General features: G+C 38.2%; 7 protein-coding genes and 1 pseudogene across 8 annotated transcripts in view; 4 read left to right on the plus strand and 4 right to left on the minus strand.

Moving 5' to 3' along the window:
* Positions 1 to 3,753, plus strand: part of LOC101295237 (F-box protein At1g78280-like) — an 11,640-nt gene extending 7,887 nt beyond the window's left edge. The window contains exons 9-16 of the mRNA XM_004301278.1: positions 495 to 617; positions 856 to 936; positions 1,009 to 1,340; positions 1,476 to 1,733; positions 1,846 to 1,930; positions 2,069 to 2,294; positions 2,686 to 2,854; positions 3,399 to 3,753. Coding sequence (XP_004301326.1) covers positions 495 to 617; positions 856 to 936; positions 1,009 to 1,340; positions 1,476 to 1,733; positions 1,846 to 1,930; positions 2,069 to 2,294; positions 2,686 to 2,854; positions 3,399 to 3,570 — 1,446 coding nt within the window. The 3' untranslated portion in view covers positions 3,571 to 3,753. The remainder of the gene's footprint in view (positions 1 to 494; positions 618 to 855; positions 937 to 1,008; positions 1,341 to 1,475; positions 1,734 to 1,845; positions 1,931 to 2,068; positions 2,295 to 2,685; positions 2,855 to 3,398) is intronic.
* Positions 3,754 to 4,197: 444 nt separating this feature from the next.
* LOC101299299 (40S ribosomal protein S6-like) lies at positions 4,198 to 6,220 on the minus strand. The gene is made up of 6 exons (XM_004299612.1): positions 6,146 to 6,220; positions 5,995 to 6,059; positions 5,636 to 5,693; positions 5,442 to 5,550; positions 5,074 to 5,346; positions 4,198 to 4,759 (listed from the first exon to the last, which is right to left on the minus strand). Exons 1-6 carry the CDS (start codon positions 6,149 to 6,151, stop codon positions 4,521 to 4,523), a joined length of 750 nt encoding a protein of 249 aa, XP_004299660.1. The 5' UTR covers positions 6,152 to 6,220; the 3' UTR covers positions 4,198 to 4,520.
* A 1,410-nt stretch (positions 6,221 to 7,630) lies between these two features.
* On the plus strand, positions 7,631 to 8,667 carry LOC101299585 (annexin D5-like). The gene has a single exon (XM_004299613.1). The coding sequence runs from the start codon at positions 7,729 to 7,731 to the stop codon at positions 8,665 to 8,667; it is 939 nt and encodes a 312-aa protein (XP_004299661.1). The 5' UTR covers positions 7,631 to 7,728.
* Positions 8,668 to 9,475: 808 nt separating this feature from the next.
* Positions 9,476 to 10,981, plus strand: LOC101295529 (annotated as a pseudogene).
* A 530-nt stretch (positions 10,982 to 11,511) lies between these two features.
* On the plus strand, positions 11,512 to 12,111 carry LOC101295820. The gene is made up of 2 exons (XM_004301279.1): positions 11,512 to 11,647; positions 11,732 to 12,111. Exons 1-2 carry the CDS (start codon positions 11,512 to 11,514, stop codon positions 12,109 to 12,111), a joined length of 516 nt encoding a protein of 171 aa, XP_004301327.1.
* Positions 12,112 to 13,109: 998 nt separating this feature from the next.
* On the minus strand, positions 13,110 to 14,299 carry LOC101299866 (annexin D5-like). The gene has a single exon (XM_004299614.1). It carries the CDS (start codon positions 14,198 to 14,200, stop codon positions 13,247 to 13,249), a length of 954 nt encoding a protein of 317 aa, XP_004299662.1. The 5' UTR covers positions 14,201 to 14,299; the 3' UTR covers positions 13,110 to 13,246.
* Positions 14,300 to 17,020: 2,721 nt separating this feature from the next.
* On the minus strand, positions 17,021 to 19,487 carry LOC101300148 (serine/threonine-protein kinase SAPK2-like). The gene is made up of 9 exons (XM_004299615.1): positions 19,173 to 19,487; positions 19,001 to 19,075; positions 18,575 to 18,676; positions 18,343 to 18,396; positions 18,166 to 18,258; positions 17,993 to 18,082; positions 17,791 to 17,895; positions 17,618 to 17,716; positions 17,021 to 17,410 (listed from the first exon to the last, which is right to left on the minus strand). The coding sequence occupies exons 1-9, from the start codon at positions 19,290 to 19,292 to the stop codon at positions 17,153 to 17,155; spliced, it is 996 nt and encodes a 331-aa protein (XP_004299663.1). The 5' UTR covers positions 19,293 to 19,487; the 3' UTR covers positions 17,021 to 17,152.
* Positions 19,488 to 22,083: 2,596 nt separating this feature from the next.
* LOC101300444 (serine/threonine-protein kinase SAPK2-like) lies at positions 22,084 to 24,830 on the minus strand. 2 transcript variants are annotated; one of them, XM_004299616.1, is made up of 9 exons: positions 24,412 to 24,830; positions 24,239 to 24,313; positions 23,739 to 23,840; positions 23,479 to 23,559; positions 23,272 to 23,364; positions 23,099 to 23,188; positions 22,901 to 23,005; positions 22,717 to 22,815; positions 22,084 to 22,520 (listed from the first exon to the last, which is right to left on the minus strand). In XM_004299616.1, exons 1-9 carry the CDS (start codon positions 24,529 to 24,531, stop codon positions 22,296 to 22,298), a joined length of 990 nt encoding a protein of 329 aa, XP_004299664.1. In that variant the 5' UTR covers positions 24,532 to 24,830; the 3' UTR covers positions 22,084 to 22,295. The 2 variants fall into 2 exon arrangements, with proteins under 2 accessions (XP_004299664.1, XP_004299665.1); XM_004299617.1 differs by having other exon boundaries at positions 23,479 to 23,532; positions 24,412 to 24,799.
* Positions 24,831 to 27,638: the final 2,808 nt, after the last annotated feature.

Here is a 27,638-nt window from a genome sequence, read left to right on the forward strand (position 1 = left end):
TATATATATTATGTATTAAGAGATCTAGAATGCTCATTTTTACTTTGAGTTTCACTTCTCTATGAAGAGCTTGGTGAGTGTCTGAAACAATAAGATTTTTATACTTGAAGGTTGTTCTCTGTGACATTAAACAATGAAATAAGAATCATTCCAGAAGAAAACATTGTTCTTTTCTTTGTTCAGTCATATGTCTAAGCCGAGGCTTTTTGGCCAAAGATGTACATCTACAAGTTGAGAGGTTCCTCTCTACATTAATGATTACCTTGTTTACTTTCATGCTTACAACTAACAACCTTGTTCATGTTTACAAAACATGGGTTCAACCTTGTACAAATTTCTCCTATTGGCATGTTATTTTCTTTGGGTTTGTGAAAAGCTGAAGCTCTGGTTTCATTTCTTATTTTAGTTCAATTATATGTTCTTGTTAATGTCAGGGAGCATGTCTTGGTTTCATTTCTTATTTTAGTTCAATTATATGTTCTTGTTAATGTCAGGGAGCATGTCTTGCACTAAATGCGGGCAAATGGTCAAAATCCCTGGCAGAAATTTGTGCCTTCCACAAATTGCCTTCTCCGACAGATGATGAGAGGCTTCCTGTTGGCACGGGTAGCAATCCTGTAAGTTAATTTTGTCTCCTATATTATTATGCTGCAATTATAAATACTATCTGCACTAGTGTCCATTTCTAGAGTAAACATACTTCCACTATATTACCCCCTAATATCTGAACTCATATAAAAAAGAAACCAGTGCCAAGCCATGGTGAACTAGTTTTTCCATGAGTATTGAGGCACTGATGTTCTTATATGCCTATGAATTCTTTTTACGAACATCTGATGTGTCTTTTTCCAACAGGTTTATCTCATGAGCAATTGTGTAATCAAAATATTTGTTGAGGAAGGACTGGAAACGTCACTTTATGGATTAGGTGCTGAGGTATATAATCTTACTTGTACCTTCTTGCTGCATTTTTGACATCCATTTTAATATGTTAGTGTGCATTTACAGCTTGAGTTCTACAGTCTCCTAGGCAACGTCAACTCCCCTCTGAAAAATCACATACCTGACATTTTGGCAAGTGGAATCATTTATCTTGAAAATGGAACTTATAAAATTATACCTTGGGATGGCAAGAGAGTTCCTGATGTGATTGCTAAGTGCAATTTTATTCCAGAGAAGGTCAAAGAAGATGTTTCTCCTTTTGGTGTATGGAGGAAGAAACAATATGAGTATAGAAAAGCTGGGCTGTCAACAGACAAATCCATCAATTCAGTTGAATATACAAGGATATGGCCATATCTCATAACGAAACGGTGCAAAGGGAAAATATATGCAGAGTTGTAAGTGCTATGTTTAAGTTCTGTCTCTTATTTTCAATCTTCTTATATTTGTTTTTCTTTTTTCTCTCTCATGTTTTAGAAACGTCATACGAAGCATTAGCACAAATTGGTCATAGTTATTATTGAACTTTGCAGAAGAGATGCTGTATCACGAGAAGATGAACTAAACTTAGCTTCCTTCCTGGGAGAGCAGCTCCGTAACCTCCATCTGTTGCCCCCTCCACCTCTTAATATCTCAACTTCCTCAGATATTGAGCAGGAATCAGATCGACCCTTCACCAACGGTAGTGTGGAAGCTGTTCCCGATCAATCAGACATTCCTGCTGAATGGGATATGTTCATTAGAACACTGTCCAAGAAGAAGAACGATGTCTCAAGTCGCTTGATCAAATGGTATGTCTGTCCCCTTTACAAGAAGGTTTTAGTCTGTTACTTTTTCAGAACATGTTTAATTTATAGCAAGTGTTGGCAATTAACCAAAAAATTACCTTCTTTCACCTTGTAGGGGAGATCCAATTCCTAGCACACTCATAGAGATAGTCCACAAATACATCCCAGATGATTTTGCCAAGTTTCTCTACATATTCAAGGTGGGTCTATTGCACATTCCATATTTATTAAACATTTGAAGATGGGTATCTGTCAAAGTCATCTTCCGTAGATCAACTCTAAAACCATATATACGTGGTGAATCAGATTTTAACATCTCAACCCAATTTGGATATCAGGATGAAAATGGCAGAAGCAAAGTTAGTAAAAGTTGTTCGTGGATACACTCTGATATCATGGACGACAACATTCACATGGAACCATGTGGTGTTAATTCTTGCTTCATTGGCAACGCCAAAACCACTTGCCTGGTAAAGAATGGTTCCTTGAATGTAGATGGTGACAGTGCACAAAGGAAAACATGGTGCCCTAGTCACATTCTTGATTTCAGTAATCTTTCTATAGGTTGGTGCTTATTTATCATTTGTTTTTACCTTTTAGTAAATTACAAAATATGATTTCTATTCTTAAATTTGAGTTTCAAACTCTTCTTTACAATATGGGGATCCAGACCCTCTTATCATGGCATTTTTGCCATGCGTCTATGACCTGGACATAGAATACACACGTAAACACTCTGTACCAGTGTGGAAAGTGTGTGTTGTTTAAAGCATAGCAAATTGTACAAAAGGCATACGTTTAATCCTTGAGTTAGGCCACAAATGAGCAGTGAAACACCTAGCACTAAACCGTGATTATACAACCGAAATTTGCCAGAAATAGAATTAGGATGTCTCTGATCAATATCTCTATTGGTCAACTATATCTTGATATGACTTGAAATATTTCTTTTCAGGTGATCCTATCTATGATTTGATACCCTTATACTTGGATATATTCAGAGGTGATCGCAACCTCCTTAAGAGATTTTTAGATAGTTATAAACTTCCTTTTGTACGACAAGCATCACCTAGTGACTATATTGACGGAGGCGACAAGTTTAAACGACTTTCCTACCATGCCATGTAAGTAAAGTTTCCCTCTGTATGGTTGCTTATGTTGTTTGTCAATTTATATCTTCTCAATACCTCACTTAATGATCTTATTTATCAATGAAATTTTGGCTCTATGGTTTGAATTGTCTATCTCAACATGAGAAACATGTGGTATGCAACTATGCATATGGTTTGTGGTGTTCAGTACCTTTGGATGTACAGCTACGTGACAATGACAATGTGGATGACAGAATTTGTGTAATTCTACGTCTTTAAAAATTTCAACAGTGCAAACCATGACTTAATGCTTTTAAAATGATGTGCCATGACATTGTTAAGATTCTTGAACAAGTATCTGTTTTTTTTTAAAGGGAACAAGTATATATTTTGTTTGAAAAGTTTGCGTACATTCTGAATATAAGCAGTCATATGCCCTGATTCGTTGTTTGCTTGTTTTCTGGTCTGATCTGTGATTGTTTTGTGGTTTAGATAGCATTGATGTCTATTTAAACCCTTTTCATCGTGAATTTCCCAAACAATGACAATGGTAGAGTTTGTTCTTAATTATGTGTAGGTGCTACTGTATTCTACATGAAGAGAATGTCCTGGGAGCAATTTTTAGCCTTTGGGACGAGCTCAAGATGGCAAAATCATGGGAAGAAGTTGAACATGTAGTATGGGGTGAGCTAAATAACTACAAAGGCTTTCCTTCCTGGATAGAGCCGGATACTCCCCCAATATTGTAGTACTTTTGCAGAGCAGACGTTCGTTTGGACGTTCATGTAGTAGTTTTTGTTTTTATTTTTGGAAAAAAAGATCAATATGTTGATAAACTGCTCCATGCAGGATACATTCATTGCTCTCAATCTGTCAAGTTATCCGGCATTTTTTTTTTCTTGAATAAAAGGTTTTTATCATCAATTCAAGCGAATCTTGTAACACACAATCCCCTAAACACCTAAAACTAAATGAATAATTGGAGAGATGAGATGTCTACCCACTAACTAAAATAAATACTTAACAATCCTTAAGGAAGAATTCTAAAAGGAAATGACGACTGACAAGTGAAAGAGAAAGAAGGGGTCTTTAAGTAAAGGTTTGAAAGCGCGCAAGGCGCTCACAAGGCAAAACACAGGCTTGAAGCTCCTAGAAACATAAGTGGCCATGTTTTTAAACAAGGCATGTAGCCAAAGTTTAAGAACTCATTAGGCCTGCTAGGATGGTTAGTTAAGAACACCTAGGCGCCACCTAGACATGCTGGGCGGCCATGTTTTAGAACGGTCTTAACCAAGGTTCATTTCTTCCTCAAACTTGGTTGAAGGAAGCAATTTCTATAGTACAGTTGTCGGGTAGAAACCCCAAAAAAACAGGCAAACACCACCCAGACTCTAGTTCTTATTTAAAGTCCTCAATAAGTCAATAGGCAAGAGGTGCAGGCGTACCCCAAAACAACAGATGCACATAACACCCAAGGCAAAGTACTAGGTATCTCTATAATTTCAGCGTCATAAAGAAATAATAATCAAGGCCACTAGGCAATATAAGCTTAATATAAAACTCAAAGAGGGGTTTCAATAATACTCAAACATCCAATAAACTTAACTGCATTAAAGGAAAGTAACTTGAGCAGAAGACGCATAAAATGAAGTAGTAACATCCATCTTTTAAACCAAAACTTAATGACTTGAGCACAGTTCTAAGCAGTGACTGAGGGCTTTGTGGCTGCAGACAGCCTAGACCTTTTCTTGGCCAAGCTCTCACTCCTTCGTTCTCTTTGTTCCTTCAATCTTGAGGCAAGGAGTTTCTGGTACTCGGCAGCCTCAGACTTGGCTTTCACAACCCTCTTCTTCTTGTCTGCAATTCTTGCACGCTTCCTTTGAAGGGTCAAAGGAGTGACCAACCTCTGAATCTTAGGAGCCTTGCTCACCTTCTTGCCTGCCAACCAAGGGAAGTCACCAACAAGCTCAATAACATAAAATCCCATCATACTATTTACTTACAAGATGCATCTGAACATCAAGACAAATTGTCCGTCTAAGAAAGTAAAAGGCACGACTATATCAAACGATAGAACATTGCCAGATCACACCAACACCTCATTAAACTTGTGTGAGATAAAAGAGGGTTATAACTAGCCTTTCAAAAGTCTAGTAAAAGCTACAGCAATCAACAACATCTAATTGAGCATACCATAAGCACACAAGCAAAACACTAAATGAGAACAATATATAGCAATTAAGAAACCCTACCGGTCTTCGATGTGAATGACCTACGGTATGTGTTCACATACTTTCGGACATCATCCTCCTTTGAGAGATTGAAGAGCTTTCGGATCTTAGATGCCCTCTTTGGACCTCTCATCCTAGGCTTCTCAGTGTCGGTCAAACCAGGAAGATCATTGTCACCCTTCTTCACAATAACCAAGTTCAGAACTGAAAGATCCGGGCTGACAATGCACCCACGGACAGACTTCCTTCTCCTCTCTCCGTTCCTCCTTCCATGACCACGGAAGCAAGGGGTTCCTGGGCAGACAGAGACGGTTCATTAGTATGCTTAATTTGCAAGCTTCTAGGAATCTAGATGCTAAATGCTACTAAACAATAAGACTGTCCCTTACCTCGGTGCAGCAAGAGGCGAACGCGACCAGGAGTCAACACTCCCTGCTTCATTGGGAACCCTTGCTTGTCACACCCTCCCATAATCTTAAAGACGTATCCCTTAAATTCCTGTTTCACAATTCAAAATCTCATTAAGACATGGAACACAAACCAGGGCAAATTCAAAAGAACAAATCAATGGCAGGGTTTGTACCTCTCCGAGGGCATCTCCGCTCACTTCCTGGGAGATCCTCTTGTCAAAAAAGGCACGCCTGCATCCACAATATAGGCATCAACATATATAAAAACAAGAAAGTCCACATCTTTATAAACATCATAGCTTAGTCACATCTATATGCATACAAAAGTTTGCTAAAACACATACAAGAATATAAATTGATAAATATGCACGAAGTATAAATCTAAATGCAGCAACGAATCTGATACACAAACCTAATACCAAACTATCAAACTACAAACACAGTGGTTATAGAAAACTTAGAATACTGAAAATGAATTATATGAACATGAAAGACAGTTCAGGCAAAACCCAAATCGATAAAGGGACATTACAGTTTGTGGTCGTCATCGATTTCCAGCTTCTTCTGGCAACCAGTGGTGGGGTTGGCGATGTTGAACTGCAAAACACAAACGAAGGAGAGATTACATCAGTGAGACACAGGTAGAGATTAGAGAGAGATAGGGGAGAGTGAAGAGGGCGAACCTTCATGTTGGCGGCCGCAACAGAAAGAGAGAGGCGCTGATGGAATGAGGGAGCTACTTATGCCTTCTCGTTAGGGTTTTTAGGGTCTCAAGACCAATTTATATTTGTGGCTTGCGAGTTTAAATGTGGACCGGGTTGGTTTAAGTGATGAAATTAAAGCCCAATCCAGTTACACTGAAGTTTGTCTCTGCTTCTGGACTCGGAGCGGAACCCGAATTTGGCTCAGTTTCTTTTGTGTGATTTTGTATTTTTGTATTTTAAAGATTCTGTATAATTTTGATTTCCGACGTAACAACTTAAGATCTTAAAAAGATCTTCTTATGGTGCATAAGCGTAGTTTCTTCTTAATTTTCAGATCTTCTAACATCTCATATTTTTCAATTTAAGGTTCCCGGCCCCTACCCGAACAAGAAGGATTTTCGCCAACTATTGTCTATCTCAACTGTCATTTTTCACCCCATTGCTCTTTTTGCCTATTGAAAACTAAATCAACTTTACTACTAAATGAAATCTGCCACTAAACCACCTCATCGTGGTTTGGTGGTCGTCATTTGCTTCTCTATGAAGTTCGAATTTCAATTTAGATTGAACTATATAACTTAGTTCTTTAAAAGATTCTTTAGTTGTATGTTATCTGTCATTTAGGTAAATTTTGATTTAATAAAATAAATAAATCAAAAACGATTTCCTTTTTTCATTAATGGATCTTTGTTGGCATAGCTAGAAAAATAAACTAGGAGGGTTAGGATTTAATAGTAATGTTACACTAAACAAAAATTCTAGTGAGGGTGGGACTTGTTTTCACCATCATCTAATCGAAGAGCTAGTATCTTCAACGATTGCTCATATTTTGAGATATTTTCTTAAATTGTCTAGAAATAGTATGTAATAAGGGTCAAAATTTTCGCTAATTATGTAATATAAGTATGAAAGTATACTAATATACCAACATATCATGGTTTGATGAGAAAGGTCATTTGAACCCTCTCACTCTCATGTGGCTACGCCACTTATATAGTCCGCAATAAAAAGATCGTTGTGCAAGGCATCATCACTCGAGATTAAATTTGAAAACAGGGTGGAGACGATAGCTAGGATACTTAACTCTTGAGAAGGACAACTCTAGGATACTTAACTCTAGAGTTTTCTCCAGAGGAGAGTTTTCTTTTGTTAATATAAACATTATATTTTGTCCTATGGCCTATAGACAAATATCAGAACTAATTTCCTTTTTCGTTATCAATAAGTGCGGTTAACGTATTATTTCCGCAACTAATCCAAATCAGTTTCTTTACATGATTTTGGTCTTTTACTCCACGTAATTACCAAAAAAAAAATATCCCACGTGTCACCATCTTACTGCCCAGCTTCAACCCTCGTGCGGCACGGACCATACGTCACAAAATTGACTCACACTTGAAAAAGAACTGTCCCCCCTCTAATCCAAATCAGTTATATCACGCGGTGCCTTCTTTATTCCACCGCGTTACCAAATCCAAATCCAAATCCAAATCCTCCCCTTTATATTTTGTCCCTCAAAATCTCCCTTTTCACTATTTCCCTGATCATCTTTACCAACAATAATGGCGACTCTCACCACTCCCCAACCCCCACCCTCCCCCCGCACCGACGCCATCGCCCTCCACAAAGCCTTCAAGGGCTTCGGCTGCGACACCTCCTCCGTCATCTCCATCCTCGCCCACCGCGACTCCATCCAACGCGCCCAAATCGCCCGCGAGTACCGCACCATGTACTCCGAGGATCTCTCCAAACGCCTCTCCTCCGAACTCAGCGGAAATACCAAAAACGCCCTCCTCCTCTGGACCCCCGACCCCGCCACCCGCGACGCCACCATCGTACGTCACGCCCTCACCTCCTCCGACCTCCGCGCCGCCACCGAGGTCATCTGCTCACGCACACCCTCCCAGATCTCCCAGTTCAAGCAACTCTACCACACAATGTTCAACACCCAACTCGAACGCGACGTCGGAATGTTCACCTCCGGCGACCTCAAGAACCTCCTGCTGGGTTTCGTCACCACTCCCAGATACGAAGGCCTGGAATTCGACAGGCTAGCTGCAGAGAACGACGCCAAATCTCTATACCGGGCCGGAGAGAAGAGACTTGGGACTGATGAGAGGAAATTCATTGAAATCTTTACCGGACGAAGCCGTTGTCATCTGAATGCGGTGAGCTCGGCTTACGAGAGCATGTATGGGAATTCGCTGAGGAAGGCGGTGAAGAAGGAGACTTCGGGGAACTTTGAGCATGGACTGAAGACGATTCTGGAGTGTGCTGATCATCCGGGGAGGTATTTCGCTAGGATGCTGCATAAGGCGATGAAGGGTTTGGGGACGGATGATAGTACATTGTTGAGGGTGGTGGTGACGAGGGCGGAGATTGATATGGTGTATGTGAAGATGGAGTATCAGAAGAAGTATGGTAAGAGTTTGAGTGAGGCTGTCAAGTCTGAGACTTCGGGGAATTTCAGGGCGTTTCTTCTGGCTCTAATAGGTCATTGAGTTTGTGTGTGGGTTCTCTTAGAACTTCGTTTGTGTAGGTTTGTGTCCAGAGCTTGTTCAAATGAATAGGTGGTTGTAATTACTCATGCACTAGTTTAAATCACTCCAATTTTTTTAGATGGGCGACAACAGTGATCTACTTTCAATTAGTAGTTCAATGATCTGAATTATCTGTTCTGATTTGTGAAATCAACCTTTAAAAAAAAATGAATCAAAGTCGCAAATTTGTTTAATGATTTTGTTTTTGCACGAATGATGGGAAATTTTGTATGGAAGGAATTATCATGAATCCATGACACTACTTTACTGAAAATCAGAAAGATTGGAACAAGAGTGAGAACAGGATACTAGGATTCCTTCTGTATTGGGTGCAGCTTCAATTAGAATGAGGCCATGAGGGGTGTTACAGGGCACTCTGTTTCTGAGACAGGGATGACTATTCGGTACCCTATTATACACATCCTGATATATGACGCATTGTAATTTCTGATTCTTAAACATCTGATCTTGAATTCTAACTCAGTTGGATGGAACGAAGTCTAACTCATTTGGATGTTTGGGCTCATGTTGATGGAACAATTCTTGAGCTATCATTACCCTTGTGCTAACAATTCTTGAGCTATCATAACCCTTGTGCTCATTTTCCTTCTTGTTTGAACATAGAAAAACCTGGGTTTTCATTCTAGGTATCACATTGATCATTCCAGAAAAGTTTGAGGACTGTTGATGTGGTTATCTGCTGACAAGAAATATTTTTGGTGGGTCTCATGTGAGATACGTCATCAAACAAACAACGTCATGACCGAAAATGGCCTCAGGTCTTTCGTCGGTGGCGAAATTTTCTCAAAGTTAAATCTAATACTAATACTAATAAAATTTGTTACGGAATGAATTAATTGAATATTGTTCATATTATGTTATTTCAATCTATCATAAACAATTCCCTGCTGTTCTTTTTCCCCTAAATTTGGCATAATTTTGTAGATGCAAAGCGCTTGATTGGTAGGAGATTCAGTGATTCCTCTGTTCAAAATGATATGAAGCTCTGGCCATTCAAGGTCATTGAAGGTGGCTATGACAAGCCAATGATCTTGGTTACACACCAGGACAAAGAGAAACTATTTGCTGCTGAAGAAATTTCATCTATGATTCTCACAAAGATGCGTGAATAGCTGAAAAGTATCTGGACTCGACTGTGGAAAATGCAGTTATAACTGTCCCCGCTTACTTCAATAACTCAGAGCGTGAGGCTACAAAAGATGCTGGAGTCAATGCAGGTCTGAAGGTGATGCGCATTATCAATGAACTGACAGCAGCTGCTATTGCTTATGGCCTTGAGAAACAGGCTGGTTGGTATGGCAAGAGAAATGTGATGATATTCGATTTGGGTGGTGGCACACTAGATGTATCACTGCTTACAATAGGGGATGGTGTCTTTGAAGTGAAGGCAACCGCAGGAGATATGCATCTTGGGGGCGAAGACATTGATAACAATATGGTGAACTTTTGTGCTGAGCGATTCAAGACCAAGCATAATTTGGATGTCAGTAAAAACCCCAAAGCTATTAGGAAGTTAAGAAATTCTTGTGAGAAGGCCAAAAGGAGACTGTCATTTGCATCCACGATAGACCTTGAAATTGACTGTTTGGATCAGGGCATCGATTTCTTTATAACAATTACCCGTGCCAAGTTTGAACAACTGAACATGGATTTCTTCAACAAATGTATGGAGCCGGTGGACATGTGTTCGAGGGATGCTGATATAGAGATAAGTAATGTTCATGACGATTCTTAAGGTGAAGGAACTATTAGGGAATGTCTTCCAGGGGAAGAAGCTGTGCCAGAGTATTAATCCGGATGAAGCGGTTGCATATGGCGCTGCTGTTTATGCTGCAGTCTTGAGTGGGAAAGGAGATGGTAAATTACAAGACTTCACTCTCTTAGATGTTACCCCTGTCCCACTTGGAGTGAAGCTTAGAGACAATATCATGCAAATTGTGCTTCCAAGAAACACCAAAGTTCCTGTAATTAAGAACTGGCGTTTAACTCCTGGGTATGACAACGAAGTTAATGTCAATTTCGGCATTTATGAGGGGGAGAGTGAAACCGGCCACTATAGAAAATAACTTTCTGGGTGAATTTCTGCTCTGCAATATTCCTCCAGCTCGTGAGGGTGTTGTTCAATGTCTGCTTCAATATCGATGCCAATGGTATCTTGAGTATTTCTGCTGAGGACAAGTCTACTGGTCAGTAGAATGGTGTCACAATCAACAGTAACAGAACAACTTTTGAGGGAATTGAGAAGATGAGCTAAGAGATAATCATTTTTGTGTATCTTTTGATCTTCAACAGCTGTAGCATTGTAATTTGATAAAGTTATAAGCCTCTATTTTGAGACGGTTCTGTAATTCTGTTGATGGAAAATCTGGTTAAGTGTGGTAGCTGAGGGGTAGGGCTTTACTTGTTTGATAACTTTTTTCGTGATCACATACATGCTGTTCATTCTGTATGAACATTGAACTTAATTCAGTACTTGCGAGCTTCCTCATCTAGCACCCCAGACCAACCTTAAACTTCAAATCAGTCGTTAAAAGCTTCTTCATCATCTCTGCCACTAATTTGGGGGGTGTTTTTATCTTCATTGTGAATACCAATCCGGTGCAAATTTAGATTTCCAAATCATAATGGGAATCCAATTTGTAATAATACTAACTAATAGATATAACCCTAAACCTAATCAAACCCGAATTGCACCTACTAAAACCCTGTCAAAATATCTCCTTCACGTAGGAACGTATAGATATATATAGATATGAATGAGACTATACACAGATAGAAATAGATATGAATGAGACTATACACGATGATCATTATAAGGTTCTTGGTTTGTCGTCCGGCGAGAAAGGCTCTAAGCTCACAGAGAAACAGATCAAAAGGGCTTACCTCGCCAAGGCTTTGGAGTTGCACCCGGACAAGAGCCGTAAAAGTGATCCCCAAGCTAATACCGACTTCCAAAGACTCCATTAATCCTATGCGATTCTCACGAATGAAAGTTGCCGCAAAGAGTTCGACAAAACCCTTAGAGATCAAAGACAGAAGGAACTGCGCCAATCGGAGCGCGATCCCAAGCGACAGAAGATGGTTTCTGATCTTGAAGCAAGAGAACGAGCTGCAAAGTTTGACAGGGATGCCAGAGTTAGACAAGAAAAAGAAGAGAGAATGAAGAGGAAGTTAGATGAAGAGTGTGCTAGGTATAGACGTCGAAGATCACTTTTACAACCAGTTGTACAGAAGATGGCAGCGGCCCCGACACCTGAGAAGAATGATGAACCTGATCGAGTTAATAATTTGGTCGGTGTTGGCTTTCGAACATTTGAAGATGAAGTTTTGAAGAAGTTAGCAAAGGCTGGGCAGCAGCAAAAACTTGATAAACAAGGTGTATAAAAATATGCTTTCTGCTTAATCCTTTTGAGTTTTTGATTATGTATTATGTTAATTTATAGGTCTACCCATTTTGTTAATGAATTTGTGATGCATTTAGCTTGCTCTTTTCAGTTACATGTCTTTCATGGCTATTTTGAATATATATGCCCTCAAGAACTTGTATAGAAAACATGGAGGCAAAGACTAGCTTGTCAAATTTGCAGGTTTTTGTTTTGTGGTATGTGAGGTAACTGCATCCATACAAACTTCTATTAGCTGTGTACTTCTGCTTCATTCATGGACTTTGTCAAATTACTCTAGTCCTCGAGACAAGAAAGTTTGGGGAGTGAAGCTTCTTCATCTTGTTCATGTCCAATCTATCTGCAAAGTTGCAGATGCAGAGGAATGCAAAATCATGTATGAACTAGCAGCCGCTTAATCAGCGGTTGAACATTGAAGCATTCGACTGTCCAACATTATGTAATGTTGATTGTTCACTTGCTTATTAAACTTTTGCATCGTGCGGAAGACGATGAGGACCATATATATGTATAACAGATTAGGGAACTGGTTACATCATATACTACCTACCTCTTAAGAATCTGTAATGTGCCAAAAACATTATATACTCTGCCTCTAGGCAAGGGCAACAACCTTAGTGGGAACTGGGAAGTTCCTCAATTTGTCATGAATATGATGCTAAAAAATCACCAATTATAAATCAGAGGCTAATGTCTTTGAGACATGAAAATTTGGAGACGTTGGCAAACCGTTTGTTACCTAATTTTCTTAGTTCTGTATATGTTAGTATGTTACTGTCATGGACTTACAATTTCTTGTACTGCAAAAGAAATTTGGATACGAAGCTTCTTCACAACTTGGACTACTAGGCTATCAAATTTTGGAATAAACGTATGAATGAACGAACCTATGACAGTATTGATCTTCACGCCTCAGAAACTCAGAAACAAATTCATGACCTCTCTGGCAATGTCAAACTTCTTAATCAAAGCATTTCATTATCTTCAAACACATTCTTCATAATTAAACATAAACATTTCAAGTCAAGGAAGAACTTGCATTACGCGATAGTTCTACATCAGCGCCTAAATTAAAGTACTAAACACACATGAAATTGAAACACAACACAGTTAGGCTAATGACTTGGGCCAATAATAGCCAGAAGAAAATCCCTGTAATTCCCAGAAGTCTCAGACTTCACAGCATCACCCAAACTCTTGCCATACTTCTTCCGATACTCGGCCTTTATATACTGCAAATCAATCTCAGCCCTCGATACAATCACCCTCACAAGTGTACTATCATCCGTCCCCAATCCCTTCATCGATTTATGCAAAACCTTCGCGAAATACCTCCCAGGATGCTCAGCACACTGCAGAATCGTCACCAGCCCATGTTCGAAAAGCCCCGACGTCTCCTTCTTCACAGCTTTCTTCAAAGAAGTCCCGTACATGTTGTGATAAGCAGCACTCACAGCATTCAAATGCGCACTGCTCCTCCCACTGAAAATCTCAATGAACTTCCTCTCATCCGTCCCCAGCTTCTTCTCCCCTGCTTTATACAGAGCCTTCGCGTCTTTGTCCACCATGTACCTATCAAAATCAAGACCTTCATATCTCGGCGTGGCCACGTAAGCAAGAAGCAGGTTCTTGTGATCTCCGGAAGCTTGAAGTTCGATGTCATGCTCGAGATAAGAACCGAACATCTGAAAGTAGACTTGTTTGAACTGCATGATCTGGGTGGATGTTCGAGAGCAGATGACTTCAGTTGCGGCGCGGAGATCGATGAGGTTGGGGCCGGTGAGGGCTTCACGGACGATTGTGGCGTCGCGGGTGGGAGGGTCGTGGGTCCAGAGAAGGAGGGCTTTCTTGGTATTTCCACTGAGCTCGGAGGAGAGGCGGTGGTTGAGGTCCTCGTGGTACATGGTGCGGTACTCGTGCTTGATGTAGGCGCGTTGGGTGGAGTCGCGGTGGGCGAGGATGTTGATGACGGTGTCCTTGTCGCAGCCGAAGCCTTTGAAGGCTTTGTGGAGGAGGATGGCGTCGTCTCTTGGGGAGGATAGGACTGGTGGGACGGTCAAAGAAGACATTGTACGTTGTTGATGGAAGAAATGGAAGAAGCCCAATTTGTGATTGAGAAAACAAAAGCAAGGGAAGCTGGTAAGAGGAGGAGAAGATGAAGAGCTCAGAGAGGTGATGTGGAGTCTATCCAAATGACTTTATAGTAGGAAGAAGCAGCGGTCCATCTTTGAAGAAGAAAGAAGAGAAAAAGAGGCAATGTGGCAGATTGGGATGTTTCCGCCGCGTACCTTGTTTTTTTTTTTTAATTAAACGCGTAATTTTATTTATTTATTTTAATTCAAATAAACAACTCGGATACAACAACGAGTCGATTTCACGACCTCTCACTCATCTCACTCATAAAAGGAGACTCATGTCACTAGACCAAATGATATTAGGCGTTTAAACGCGTAAAATTAATTATTTTTTTTACGAAATTAAGAATATTTACTGTACGAATCGATAACAGTACTTCAAATGTTGATAACTAATATTAAAACGAACACTGGTTTTACGGTTTTACTTAACTGAATTGAATGTTTACTTTTTCTTCTTATGGTTCCAAAAAACTGATGTCGTCTAATCTCTCATTATTTTTTAAAATTAAAAACCGGCAGCCAGTATGCCAGGATGAATGAGATGCGGTAGCAGACCGCAAAACCTCTTGGACTGAATCCAACTCCTACCGGTATGTTCATACCAACAGAGGTGAAGCTGCCTCTTGTTTCTATGCCAGATGGATGCCCGCCAACTAAACAGAATGTGGCCGAGAAGCTAAGGGGCAGGCCATTCAAAGATAAGAACTAGTCCAGTACCCTTTTTGTCTATGTAGAATAAGTCCCCAGTACTTTATATTTCTTATCCCTACCGTGAAGAGCCAAGGAAAAAGAATGTAGTTTTCTTAGTTTTATTAAGAAATTCGGCTCACTTAATTATGTGAGCACTTGTGGTTTTAATGGATGGTACAGTCCTATGTATCTTGCATGTCTTCAATTGCCCCGGAGGACTGTATGTAACGACCATTATTTTGAATGTGATACAAGAATAAACTACGGGTAAATTAGGTAGTTCAAACCAAATGTCACAAGATATTAATGACTTATTGTATTTGTTAAATGATGCGTGTTAAATTATAATGGATTTGTATAGATTCTTGATAACATTTTAGGATGTCCTCTTGTTTATTGTAATACAAGGTTTATGCTGTATGACCTTTGGATTTCTTAAGCGTAAATGAGTTTTTTTATATTAAAAAAAAAAACGTAAATGAGTTTGGGAGAAAATTTGGTGAATATTTATTTTGACCTTTATTTCGTGAAAAACATGTCCAATACGTTCATTTACTGCATAATTGTCTCTTTCTTTTCTTTCTGTGTGATTTATTGATCTTCTACAAAGTAGCTAGAGATTCCTTGACCTAAGAGCATCTCCAGCAACATTGATAAATTGAAAAAAATTAGAGATTTATCAATTTTTAAATGAATATTTGCTCCAGCAGTATACTTAAGAAATTGATAAATTTAGAAATTGATAGAGAAAATTGATAAATTTATCAATCTTTGGGAGACAATTAACTAAAACTTAGCTAATGTATACAATTTAGCAATACTGCTGGGAGTAAAAGTTCAAAAATTGCTGTTGTAAATCTAAATGTTGATAAATTTAACAATAAATTTAACAGTACTGCTGGAGATGCTCTAATGAATACATTCACCAACTTTTAGGTTAGAATTTAAAGTCATGTTTCAATTATCAAATATCCATGATGGAAGCCTTTCTAATGAGGACCCTTAAAAGTTAAGGACTTTTCGGCTTATCTTACATTTCGATCTTATATCCACATCTTGACCGTTCAGTTTATAGGTATTTATGAGTAGATCATTTCTCTAAATTTTCAGCTATATTGAAAATTGTTAAGGCATTCATAAGTGTGATTTATCAATTATGAACTTGAACGGTTCATATTTAACAGATTTGGTTCATTCATTAATTTGATCTAGTTTGTTATCTTAACAAACACTAATTTGGCTGAAATTTTGTAGAAATGATTTACTCATATAAACTTAAAACTGAACAGATGAGATATCAAAATATGATCGAAAAATAGGTTTTTTAAACCATAAACCGAAAAGTCTTCAACTACTCATTGGATCAGTTGTTAGCCCGAAACTGGAACTTCATTATTGAAGTAGCACAAATAAATCAGTCTGCCAGCTTCATCCTTCTGAGGATGCTCACGATAATGATGATTTTAAAAGCAATTAAGTAAATATTTAGATCAATTCATTTTGCTTTGATCGTATGGTATTTCAAATGGAGAAGAAAGCTCTTAACTTGGCAATGGAGGAAAAAAACAGAACACTATATGGTTTGTATCTTCGGTTATCACAGTTTCCCCTCTGCTCTAGCGGCCAGTTGCACAAGGGTTGTCCTTATTTCCTTTCAGAAAGCCAACCTACAGTAGCAAATCAATCAAAAATATCTACCACACCAGACAGTAAGCCTTTCCATTTTGAATGAATGTTATACTGGTAAGTAGGATGCAGCAAATGATCAAATATTTGAGTTGAATGGTCATCAATTTCACTCTGCGTCAGTGAGAATTACAACCATCACAGTCTCAGGTGTTAGCTATTTTTGAATAACTAACATGTACCATCTCACCAACACCTGAATGAAATTATACAAACTCAGACGACACAGAAAGACCAATAAGTTTAGAGTCTGGTGAAACCTTAAAATGCCGGTACCGCGATACGCAGCAGCAAAAATGAGACACAATCGACATAACATTATCTGCCGATGGACCAATGTTGTGCTAATTTCATAAAGGAAAGCTTGCCCCTTATAAGCACAGTAACACAAAATGATGCATTCATCCTCAGCGAACAAAATGACATTCATTAAGGGCCATGTACCAGAACACAGTCACATGGCCTAGAATTATTTATATTATATATGCACACCTGAATCACTCATATTTAGCACACAAAATCACCACTTGTTTCAGGACCTCCAACATCAGCTTCATCAAGAGCCATGCTGCTACCAGTGAGATGCCTACTGACAGTTCGGACTTTTAAAGGTCTTCTTGCCTCTTGTATTATAGACTGAACTTCTTCAACACTCTGGACTGGATTGTTCATCTCATTGCTTTCCCAACTTCCTCCTTCCATCATTTCCATAGGTAAGTTCTTTACAAACCAAGGATGGCTCTTGATTTCAGGGATTGTTATTCTCTGCAAAGATAGATGCAGTATGACCCTTATGAGAAAGGGAAAGGAAAACTGAAAGTAACTGCTCATATACCAGCATAACAATAACTGGTTACAAGATAACTAATAATTTTGTTTGTCTCTTTGATAGAATGTGGAAACAATATCATCTGATTAATAATTGTAAACATCTAGCAGCTCATCACCAAAAATAATCTGTACCTACATTACCTTTTCTGGGTTTGCCACAAATATTTTAGAAAACAGGTGTCTACATTCCCGGGAAACTGCAACATTCTGTGGGATTGAGTAGTGTACACTAAGGATGCGCTGCCACGAGACATGTAAAACATTACAACTCTCAGAAACGAGGGGAGAAGTGAAACGGTTCTGATGCCACTCACCCGAATTGTTTTTGTAAAGTTTATAGGATCCTGAGGATCTTCAAAGGGATATGCCCCAACAATCATGACAAATAAGGTGACTCCACAAGACCAGACATCTGAAATCTATATATTGTCTAAGATTAGATAAAAAAAAAAAGAAGCTCAAAGTGTGCAATAGCAAACACTAGTGTCCATGAAATACACAAGAGCTTGCACTCACCTTTCCATCATATTTTTTTCTAGATAGGACTTCAGGTGCAATATAATTTGGTGTTCCCACAACAGATTTTGGTTGAGATTGAAGTAGCGACTACAACAACAAAGCGAACCATTATTCAACATCCCATCTAACTGAAACCCCAAAATTGAAATATCATAGGTTCTGCGAAATACCTTTGAGTATCCGAAATCGCAAATTTTCACACGTGGTGTTGTGCCACCATCTAAGAGTGAATTTTCAAGCTTAAGATCTCTATGACATATATGCTGCAAGAATGACTCTGTTCCTTACTAAACGTCAACCAAGGAGAAATACAACATATTAGCTGAAGAGTGCCAATTTGTACTTACCATTGTATGACAGTACTTAAGTCCTGATATCAATTGCTGGAAGAAAAACCTTGCCTGATACAAGGATATGTAAGTTATTGTTATATTATTAACTATTGCAAACTAAAAAGTACTTCAATACATAAAGATGGATCTTTTGTTTCTTTTCCTGGATAGTAAAGTAAAATAAAGTTAGGACTGATTCCATTTATAGGGGCCACTATAAAACTCACCCCTGTGGAAATTATTTTACCTCATCCTCACTAAATCTACCAGCCTTGCATATTCTTTCATACAGTTCTCCTCCTGCAGCATACTCCATTACTATACCTAGATGAGTTGGCGTCAGCAGGACCTGGATGAAAGACACCTCAAAACTCTTAAAACACCAATCTATCAGCATTAGCCTCCATTCCATATGAACAAAGAGTGGAAGAAGTAAAGATCAAATCTTTAATATAGGTATTTTGCTCCTCTACAAATGATTTCAGCAACCAATTTAAGCATAAATGACCATACTTGATTATACAATGCTCAAGGGAAACCGATAAAGAACATAGCATCAGTATCTGTCAATGGCAAAGAAAAGAAACATGCAATATAAGGGAAGAAGCAGAATCATTACTAATATTAGTCACTTGCTCATGAACATTCAGAAAATTCAATACTTTTTACTAACCTCTTTGAATTCAACAATATTGGGGTGCTTCAAGGATCTGTGGTTCATTATTTCCCTTTGCACATTTTCATCTATCTGCAAAACCCAGAACAATAAAATAAAATAAAATAAAATGATAAAGAATACCCAGAAAACCCAGCGGTGAAGAAATATGATGAAGAAGCAAGCAAACCTTCTTGCCTCTCTCAATCAACTTGACAGCATATAGTTCTCCGCTACACTTCTCTCTGACCAACTTTGTGACCGCAAAATTCCCAGCTCCGATATCCTTCAAAATCTCATACCTCTCCATAAAATCCAAAACTCACAAGAGTCTTAATTCTTTGTTAAACACCAACTTGCATGAATAATTAGTCTAACCGCAAAAGGGTGTTTAGGCTTAGGCTAATTTGGGAGTTAGAGAGTGAGAGGTTTTCGACCTTAAAAGGAAAATACAGGTGAGTTGAGTCGGTAGATATTTTCGTGTTGGGTGAGGGGTGTTGTGGACAAATCTGTATTCTTGTATTCTTTCTTTTTTTAAGTATTGGAAATAATTTAGAGCCGCAGAGAGTTGAGAAATTGATTGACTCGTGCAATGTGCGACAAAATGTTGTGGCTGTTAAGGACAGCGAGAGCATTGAAAAAGAAGAAGATCATCATCATCATGTGAGGCCATGCAAGTTGCAGATCCAGTTTTTACCGCGCGACATAAAAACAATTCTGTCATTCTTTTCGGCCTGGTCTTTACCATATCTGGTGGGGCCGTGGGGGTGCCGCTACTAATCATGGTGTCGCAGCTCCACTGTTGCACATTTTGCACAAGGCTGGGTTCTTGGCGCATACTCCATTATGTAATGCGTGTGAATTCTCACTTTACAATCGAGTAAAGGGTAATGTAGATGAGCTTTTAATAAGGGATTGGTTACATGTTTTTTGTTTTGAGAAAATTTTAAGAGCGGCACATTGACAAATGGTGTACTCTCAATTTTAATGTTTCAAGTTTCAAAACAATAAAAATGGTATAATACGTTTAAAAACCGGCACACTTTTAACATATTCTGTCAATAACACTGTTAACACTATGTAATTTCTCATTTTTCAAACTGTGGTTTTGGGTTTTCTTTATTCTCTCTTTCTTTATATTATGTTTTTTTATTTCTATTTATATATTTTTTTAATCTTGTAAATTCAGACCATATATTCTCAAAGACTTTGCTATTTTCCCCTTACCTGATTTCTTTGTTTACTATTCGTTGTATTTGTAAGTTACTGGGTTTGGTTTTAATGAAAGGCTCATATTCATCCTAATCAATACCTTTTTTTTTTGTCGGTGAGCCGTGGTTTGGTTGGTTAAGGTGTTTAACTGACAACTTTGAGGTCATGGGTTCAAACCTCATTGACATATGTAGGGTGTGTGAGTTATTAATAAAACGTTTTTTAAAAAAAAAAATCAATACCTTTTCCTTTCTTATTTTCCTCTCCTTATTAATTATGAATTTAATTATTGATTTTAATAATTTATTACTGCTAAATTAAGGAGTGACGGATTTGCCTCTCAAAGTTTAACGGAAAACACGTTAGATAACGGAGAATGTAACGGTATGTATATATTTTCGGTTGAGATCACAAGTTAATGTACTGTTATGATTGTTTTGAAACTTGAAACACCAAAATTATATCGTTAAATAATATATCTCTAGAATCACCAATAAAACAAAAAAAAAAATTAACTTGGCGGTAGCGGCATGTCTTCAATGAGAAACCATTCTTCATCCGATAGCAGCCCTAGCTTTTTGGCCTCTCCAACGCTACACACTCTCACTGTGGATCAGGGACCGAGCATCCCCAAGATTCGAGCAGTGCAATTTGGTCAGGGAGGGTTTTTTTTTTTGGGTGTGTGTTTGAGGGTGGGAACTGCAGCGTTTGGTAGATCGAAGATTATGTGAGTTGCTTTGACGGTGGTGGTGTCTGAAATCAATGGTGGCAACACTTTGATATTTATTCGAGAGTGTTGATTGTTGTAAATTTTAATATAGTACTCCCAATTATATGAATGAATTGTAAAATTAGAAGTGCAAGCAGGAGGTCGTTCCCTTAAGGATCAAAACAACTTATCAATAAACTTAATTCTATTGAAATGGTGAATTGGTGATTATGAGTTTAACAAGAAATTCATGAAAACTCAAAAGTAAACCAACTAAAGGGCTTCATCTCAGCCAAGGTTAGAAGTTTAGCAATGAAAAACTTGACTAGAAACAAAGAATTCATGAAATAAACAATATATGATTAGATGAGTTCAAGTCCACTGTGAGAGCTTATCTTCATCTTTTCTTCTGTGTAATAGGTTGCCTCTTGTATGTCTACGTGCCCTAAGTTTGCTACCATAAATACCACATTGAATTCTGACTTGCTTGGGCTTTTTGAAGTCTCTTTGTCCACCTTGGAATAGATTTCCTCTCTCCAAATAACGCAAGGAAAAACTTCTAAATATGTTCCAAGAATGATGGACTTGGGTCTCACAAGTTGAATTCCGAGAAGATATGTCTTCCTAAACTAGGTTAACTCAAACCGTCGTAACTTGCTCTATAAGAATGAAAATTCATCTCTGTAAAGTTCGTCACAGAGCTAACATCCGTATAATTCCAATGTTATATAGCTCGGCTATTAATTCCTTATGGGAATGTATAGTTTAATCCTTAAAGTAGACACTCTACAAAGACGATTTAAGAAATTAACTTGGGATATCAAGCACAGTAGCAATCGTCTTTGATTTTAAACTCCAAATTCTTATTTTCTCTAACTCGACCTATAAAATACAAAAACCAAGTAAATGGTTAGTGAGTTAAGTGCATGTCGAACGAGTCAAGAGACCGTTTGTAATGTTTTCCCCATTTTTTTCTTTCTATTCACTCAGAGCTCTTCCCTCCCACGATTTTGTCCACTCCTCCTTTCCTTCCAAAAACAGAGGAGAAGGATTTCTGTGTTCTTGCTTGCCTGCTTGGTGCACAAATCGTGAAATAAACATTAGATGAGTCTAAAATCTAAATGGTGTCCATACACACCAAAACTGAATCATGGAAGGTCAATTACCATTTACCACCATTATCAAACCAATCACTTGACATTATTTGCATATAATTTGACATTTAAATAGAAAGAAATAATTCTGCTATTTTCAGCAAAGGAGTCTTAACATCATAACATGTGTACTTTTACAATAAGACCTTACAATTACAGCAACACAAAATTGTAGATTCATTAAGAGCCATGCACACCGGGCAAAGTATGGTTTGTATCATATGTACACTTTAACAGGTCATTCTTCAGCATCATCAATAGCCATGCTGCTTCCAACGCAATGCCTACTGACAGTTGGGACCTTTAAAGGTTTTCTTGCCTCTTTTATTATGGACTGAACTTCTTCAATGCTTTGGGATGGAGTGTTTACAGCATTGTTCTCCCAACTTCCTCCTTCCTTCATTTCCAGAGGTAAGTTCTTTGCAAACCAACGGTGCATCTTAAGATCTGGAATTGTTATTCTCTACAGAGAAATAAAGACAGACCACAATGAGAATTCTAATAGGACACATAAGTTTCACCATGAAATGTGTATCAGACACCAGAAGTTTGCAATCACGAGTAGGGAAAACAAGATTGAAAGAGGCTCCTGATATGCATATTCAAGTTACAAGTCTAATTTATCTAGCAAAACAACACTGAAATGAAATGCATGTTACCTTTTCCGGGTTTGCAACAAAAATCTTTGACAAGAGGTGTCTACATTCCACTGAAACTCGCACACTATCTGGGATCGCGTAGCGTACAGTAAGGATCCTCTGCCATAAGACATATATAAGGTTTTAACTCTTAATTTAGGAAACAAGAGTTGTGGACAGGTGAAACGGTAAGAATGCTACTCACCCGAATTGTTTTTCTAAAGTTCATAGGGTCCTTAGGATCTTCAAAGGGATATGCTCCGACAAGCATGACATATAATGTGACTCCACAAGACCAAACATCTGCAACCTATAACAATTTAATTTTAGATACAAATGATCCATAATGCCTGCAGCACAAAACTTACAGTGTTGATGAGAAGGCACAAAAAATTGGGCTTACCTGTCCATTATATTGTTTTTTAGATAGAACTTCAGGTGCAATATAAGCAGGTGTTCCCACAGTAGACTTTGGCAGAGAACTCAGTAATGACTACAAAACAACGTGAAAAGCCATGAATTATAGTCTCAATACCCCAAATCCTATTTGCAGATCCTCTAGGATTTGTTGAATACCTTTGAGTATCCAAAATCACATATTTTCACACGAGGTGCTGCGCTGTCATCTAAGAGTGTATTTTCAAGCTTAAGATCTCTGTGACATATTTGCTGCAGCAAAAATGAATTATTTCATTACTACAGTCAATAATATACCAAAGATCATGAGAAACAAGAAACAGCAGTACACAACATACTAGCTGAAGAGTGGCAACTTTTACATACCATTGTATGACAGTAACTAACTCCTGATATCAATTGCTGGAAGAAAAACCTTGCCTGATGCAAACAACTGTAAACTTTTAACTATATAATGATTTATTGTGAAGTCAAAATTACTTTCAGAATGGATCTTTTTTCCCAATTGAAAGTAAAGTTTAAAGAGAATTCGGATTGATCTCATTTCCATGGGACCGGTGGAGTACCCATATTCCAGTCATATAAACTGTCATGAGATAGACTCACCCCCTCCAAAATTACATTACCTCATTCTCACTAAACCTTGTGGCCTTGACTATTCTGTCATAAAGTTCTCCTCCAGCAGCATACTCCATCACAATTGCTAGATGAGTTGGTGTCAGCAATATCTGCATGAAAGAAAGACCTCAATACTCTTAAACATAAACCCTGGAATGATTAAAAGAGACTGAGGAAGTAAAGGTCATATTTTTCAGGTCATAAACCCTGTAATCGAAAAGAACTGATTACTAGGTACCATTTCAAGCATGTTTAGAAAGTATAATTCAGACCAAGAAAACAGATACTTGATGCAATGGAGATGAAGAATCGATAGAAGATGTAATCACTATCTTTCAATGCAAAATACTTGTGTATAAAGAAATGATATAAAGTAGCAGGCAAACTCATTCTTAATTTCTTCTTCTCTTCTCATCTTATCTCTCTCAGAAAATTAATTCAGATTGCATTATGATGCTTGGAAGAGAAGATGGAATAGAATCTGTGGATAAATCACCTAACTACTTACCTCTTTGAATTGAACAATATTGGGATGCTTCAAGGATCTGTGGTTCATGATCTCCCTTTGCACATTTTCATCTATCTGCAACACCAAAACAATGGGGGAAAAAGAACACCCAATACAGAAAACTCAGAAACACAAAAAGGAACATAAGAGGTGAGAAAAATGAAGAATCAGACCTTGATGCCTCTCTCAATGAACTTAACAGCTAAGAGTTCGTTTGTACTCTTGTCTCTGACCAGCCTTGCTACACCAAAATTCCCAGACCCAATATCTTTCACAACCTCATACTTCTCCATAGAAACACAAATTCCAAAACAGAACAACAACTAACACAAACTTAAAACTCTACTCCTCTTGATTACCAAACACAAACTTGCATGAATGGTCTTAACCAACAAAAGGGTTTACAAGCTTTTACAGCTAACAGAGACCTTGAGAGATTTAGTGGACAAATGGGAAAAACAAGGTGGGTGGGTGAGTAAGTGGGTGGGTTTTTGAGTCTGAGAGCCACACTGTCATTTCACTGCTGTAAGATTACTTAGGGATCCCAGATTACTATTAACAGGTTTAAAGTTTAAAACAATATATAATCATCATGAAACAGTCAGACAGAGTAGGATTATCTTCTATAATACTTCAGAGAGATTAGAGCCACAGAAACCTGGAGTCATCATTACTGACTATGCTACATGCGACAAACGCATGCTCTGCTTGTGCGAGTGAAATAGCTCGCAGCTAAAGGTTAGAATTCGATCGTGTCACTCATCGGCCTCGTCGAACAGAAAAAGAATGGAGAATTTATACGTTCTTTATAATGCTTTTAAGCAATGATCTCGACTGGCTGATGTTGAAGTGGGAAATGCTTATGGTGTCCCAAGAGGCGAAGACTATGTTATCTTTGATAGCTCGCACATCTCATTCTTGGGTCCTATTTTAGTATCTTACGGATGTCTTCTTATGGTTTATTAACAGTCACGTATTGGTTAACTAGTATAACTAATATTTTAGAGTTCGTATCCTAATATTGTTAGTTACATATAGAACTTATTAGTTGTGTTGTTTCAATACCTTTCACATAGACGGATATACAAGCCCGTCTAATTCACATTTCTAGCTACACCCTTGCTTTAGTCCAGCTTAATGTGTTTCTTCCACAATGACAACCCCCTTATAAGGCTTAATTTCAGTCATAAGTATATACGAAACTAAACTCACTAACTAATTTCTTGCAGCCCAAATGAGCCACTTCATCATTGAATTGCTTCACATTAGCCAACTTGTCTCTACTAGATGCTTCATCAACTTAATGCATCTAATATCGGCGTACAAAATCAAATCGAAACCAAGACAGTACTTCTTGAATACTAGGTAATTATCATGTGAACAGAAGTGATAAGTCGTGTCCTATGACTCATATTCTCACATATGGCGCAATACTAGTCTTGTTGATCGACCGGTGTTCTCAACTAGACTTTCTGAATCATGAAAATATATAACACTACTTTGAACGGCACCTGCCCGCCCTTTAGTCCAAACTCAAATAGTGTCCCATTGCAGCTGACATTGTAGGTGCTAGATATCATGTCTATCTCCCTCTAAAGCATATTTAGATATTTATCAAAATCATACTTATTTAGGATGACATAACTTATAACTCAAGTTATCCCTCTAAAGAGCATGTTCTGATATTTGTCTCCAATATCACCATCGTTATCCACATACATCTTTCACAATCTCATTCCTCTACATAATATCCAAATTTCAAAGCTAGCACAACAAAATTTCAACACAATAAGCACTCTATACTCCACATGAAAAACCCAACTTTCAACTATGTTAAAACAACAAAAACGTCCAAAGGATTACACCTAACAAAGCCTTATAGATGTGAGGATCGGAAATTAGAGCAAGAGAAGTGCTCTTTTTCTTGGTGGAATTGTGGGAAGGTGGTAGGTTTTTGGTCGGAGCCACACACTGTAATTTGACATGACAGCAGTAAGAGTAGTATTACCATTAAGTGAAGCGTTCAGGCAGTGTTTAAAAAAGCAGAACTCTTGTTTAACAATTGAACTTGAAAGAGATGAGAGCCACAGAGAAATTGAGCCATTGACAGACTAGTGCTACCTTGGACGGATCGATCTCGTGGAGGAAAACGTATGCAGTATCACTCTCTTGGCCGCGTCGTACGCACCAAACTACTTAGGAAAAAGAAACATCCATAGTAGCTCGTTTACTTTAAATAAGAATGATCAAGACTGGTGGGAGAGTTGGTGATAGTGACGATCGATGCTGGTGTTGGGAAATGCTAGTGGATGTTGCTGACAATGGAGTCGCAACTCGAAACTACAGGGTAATATATATGAATCTCAGGGGTTTGTGTTGGATATATGCTTGCTCTTCTTTTAGTACTATGGTGGATGATGGATGAGCAAGACGCACAGCTTCGAAGCTTTTTTTTTTCTTAATGTTGTAGCTGTTGACCAGTCCCGCGGTTGTTAAGTCCCACTAGGCATGTCAAAATGTTCGGCTCCAAATCCGCGGGGGCTAGTCAGTAGTATCTTTTGTGGATGGTTACGAGCGTGCCAGCACCGTAGGGTGCAAATAAGCTTCAGTGCGTGTAAAACCTAGCTTCTTATCAAGCTAATGTGGACGAAGTGAGCACCAACTTCGTCTTTGGATCCTTACTTCGGCTAGACAGGACTAGGTCTTGCTTAATTTATGATCTCTTGTGAACCACTAAAGAGATACTTGCGACTCGATGAGCGTGCAAGCAAAACAATCACCGGGGCAGGAGAAAACCACAAGGTGTTTGCTAAGACGTTCTTAGCTTTGTTGATTAGTATGTGGTGGTAAGCAAAAACTACCAAGAGATAGCAAAGATGCCTGGCAAGAACAATTTGTTTGTAGGTTGTGTGTTTTTGTTGAGATATGAATCCCACGTCTGAAATATGAGATCTTACTTGTGAGTTTATAAGGATTTGAGCATTTTCAACTATTATCAGTTTTCTTTGCCAAAGAAACCCCTATGTACACCGATCTCTCGAGTTTCAGCCGTTCTTCTTGTCCTAAGGATTAGGGGATGAGTGCGGCTATTGGGACCTCTAGATTTGCTCATTGTACCTCTCTGTCTCTTTACATCTCATTTTTATTTTAAAAAAACAAGCATTTGCTCATTAGACCTCCTTTCAAATTCAAAAAATAACCTTAGGTTTGTTATTCTTATATATTTCAATAATTTACTCATTATACCTCTTATTCACTCTCTAGATCTCCCACACTTTAATTTTTTTCTTTTGCATGAAAACTTCTATTTCAGACCTCGATTGCTTAATTTCTTTTTTCTTCTTCTCTTTTTTCATGAAAACCTCTTCTACAACCTCAATTCTTTGTTGTTGTTGTTTTT

This window comes from Fragaria vesca, linkage group LG5, assembly GCF_000184155.1.
Source record: "Fragaria vesca subsp. vesca linkage group LG5, FraVesHawaii_1.0, whole genome shotgun sequence".
In the NCBI taxonomy this organism is placed as follows: Eukaryota; Viridiplantae; Streptophyta; class Magnoliopsida; order Rosales; family Rosaceae; genus Fragaria; species Fragaria vesca.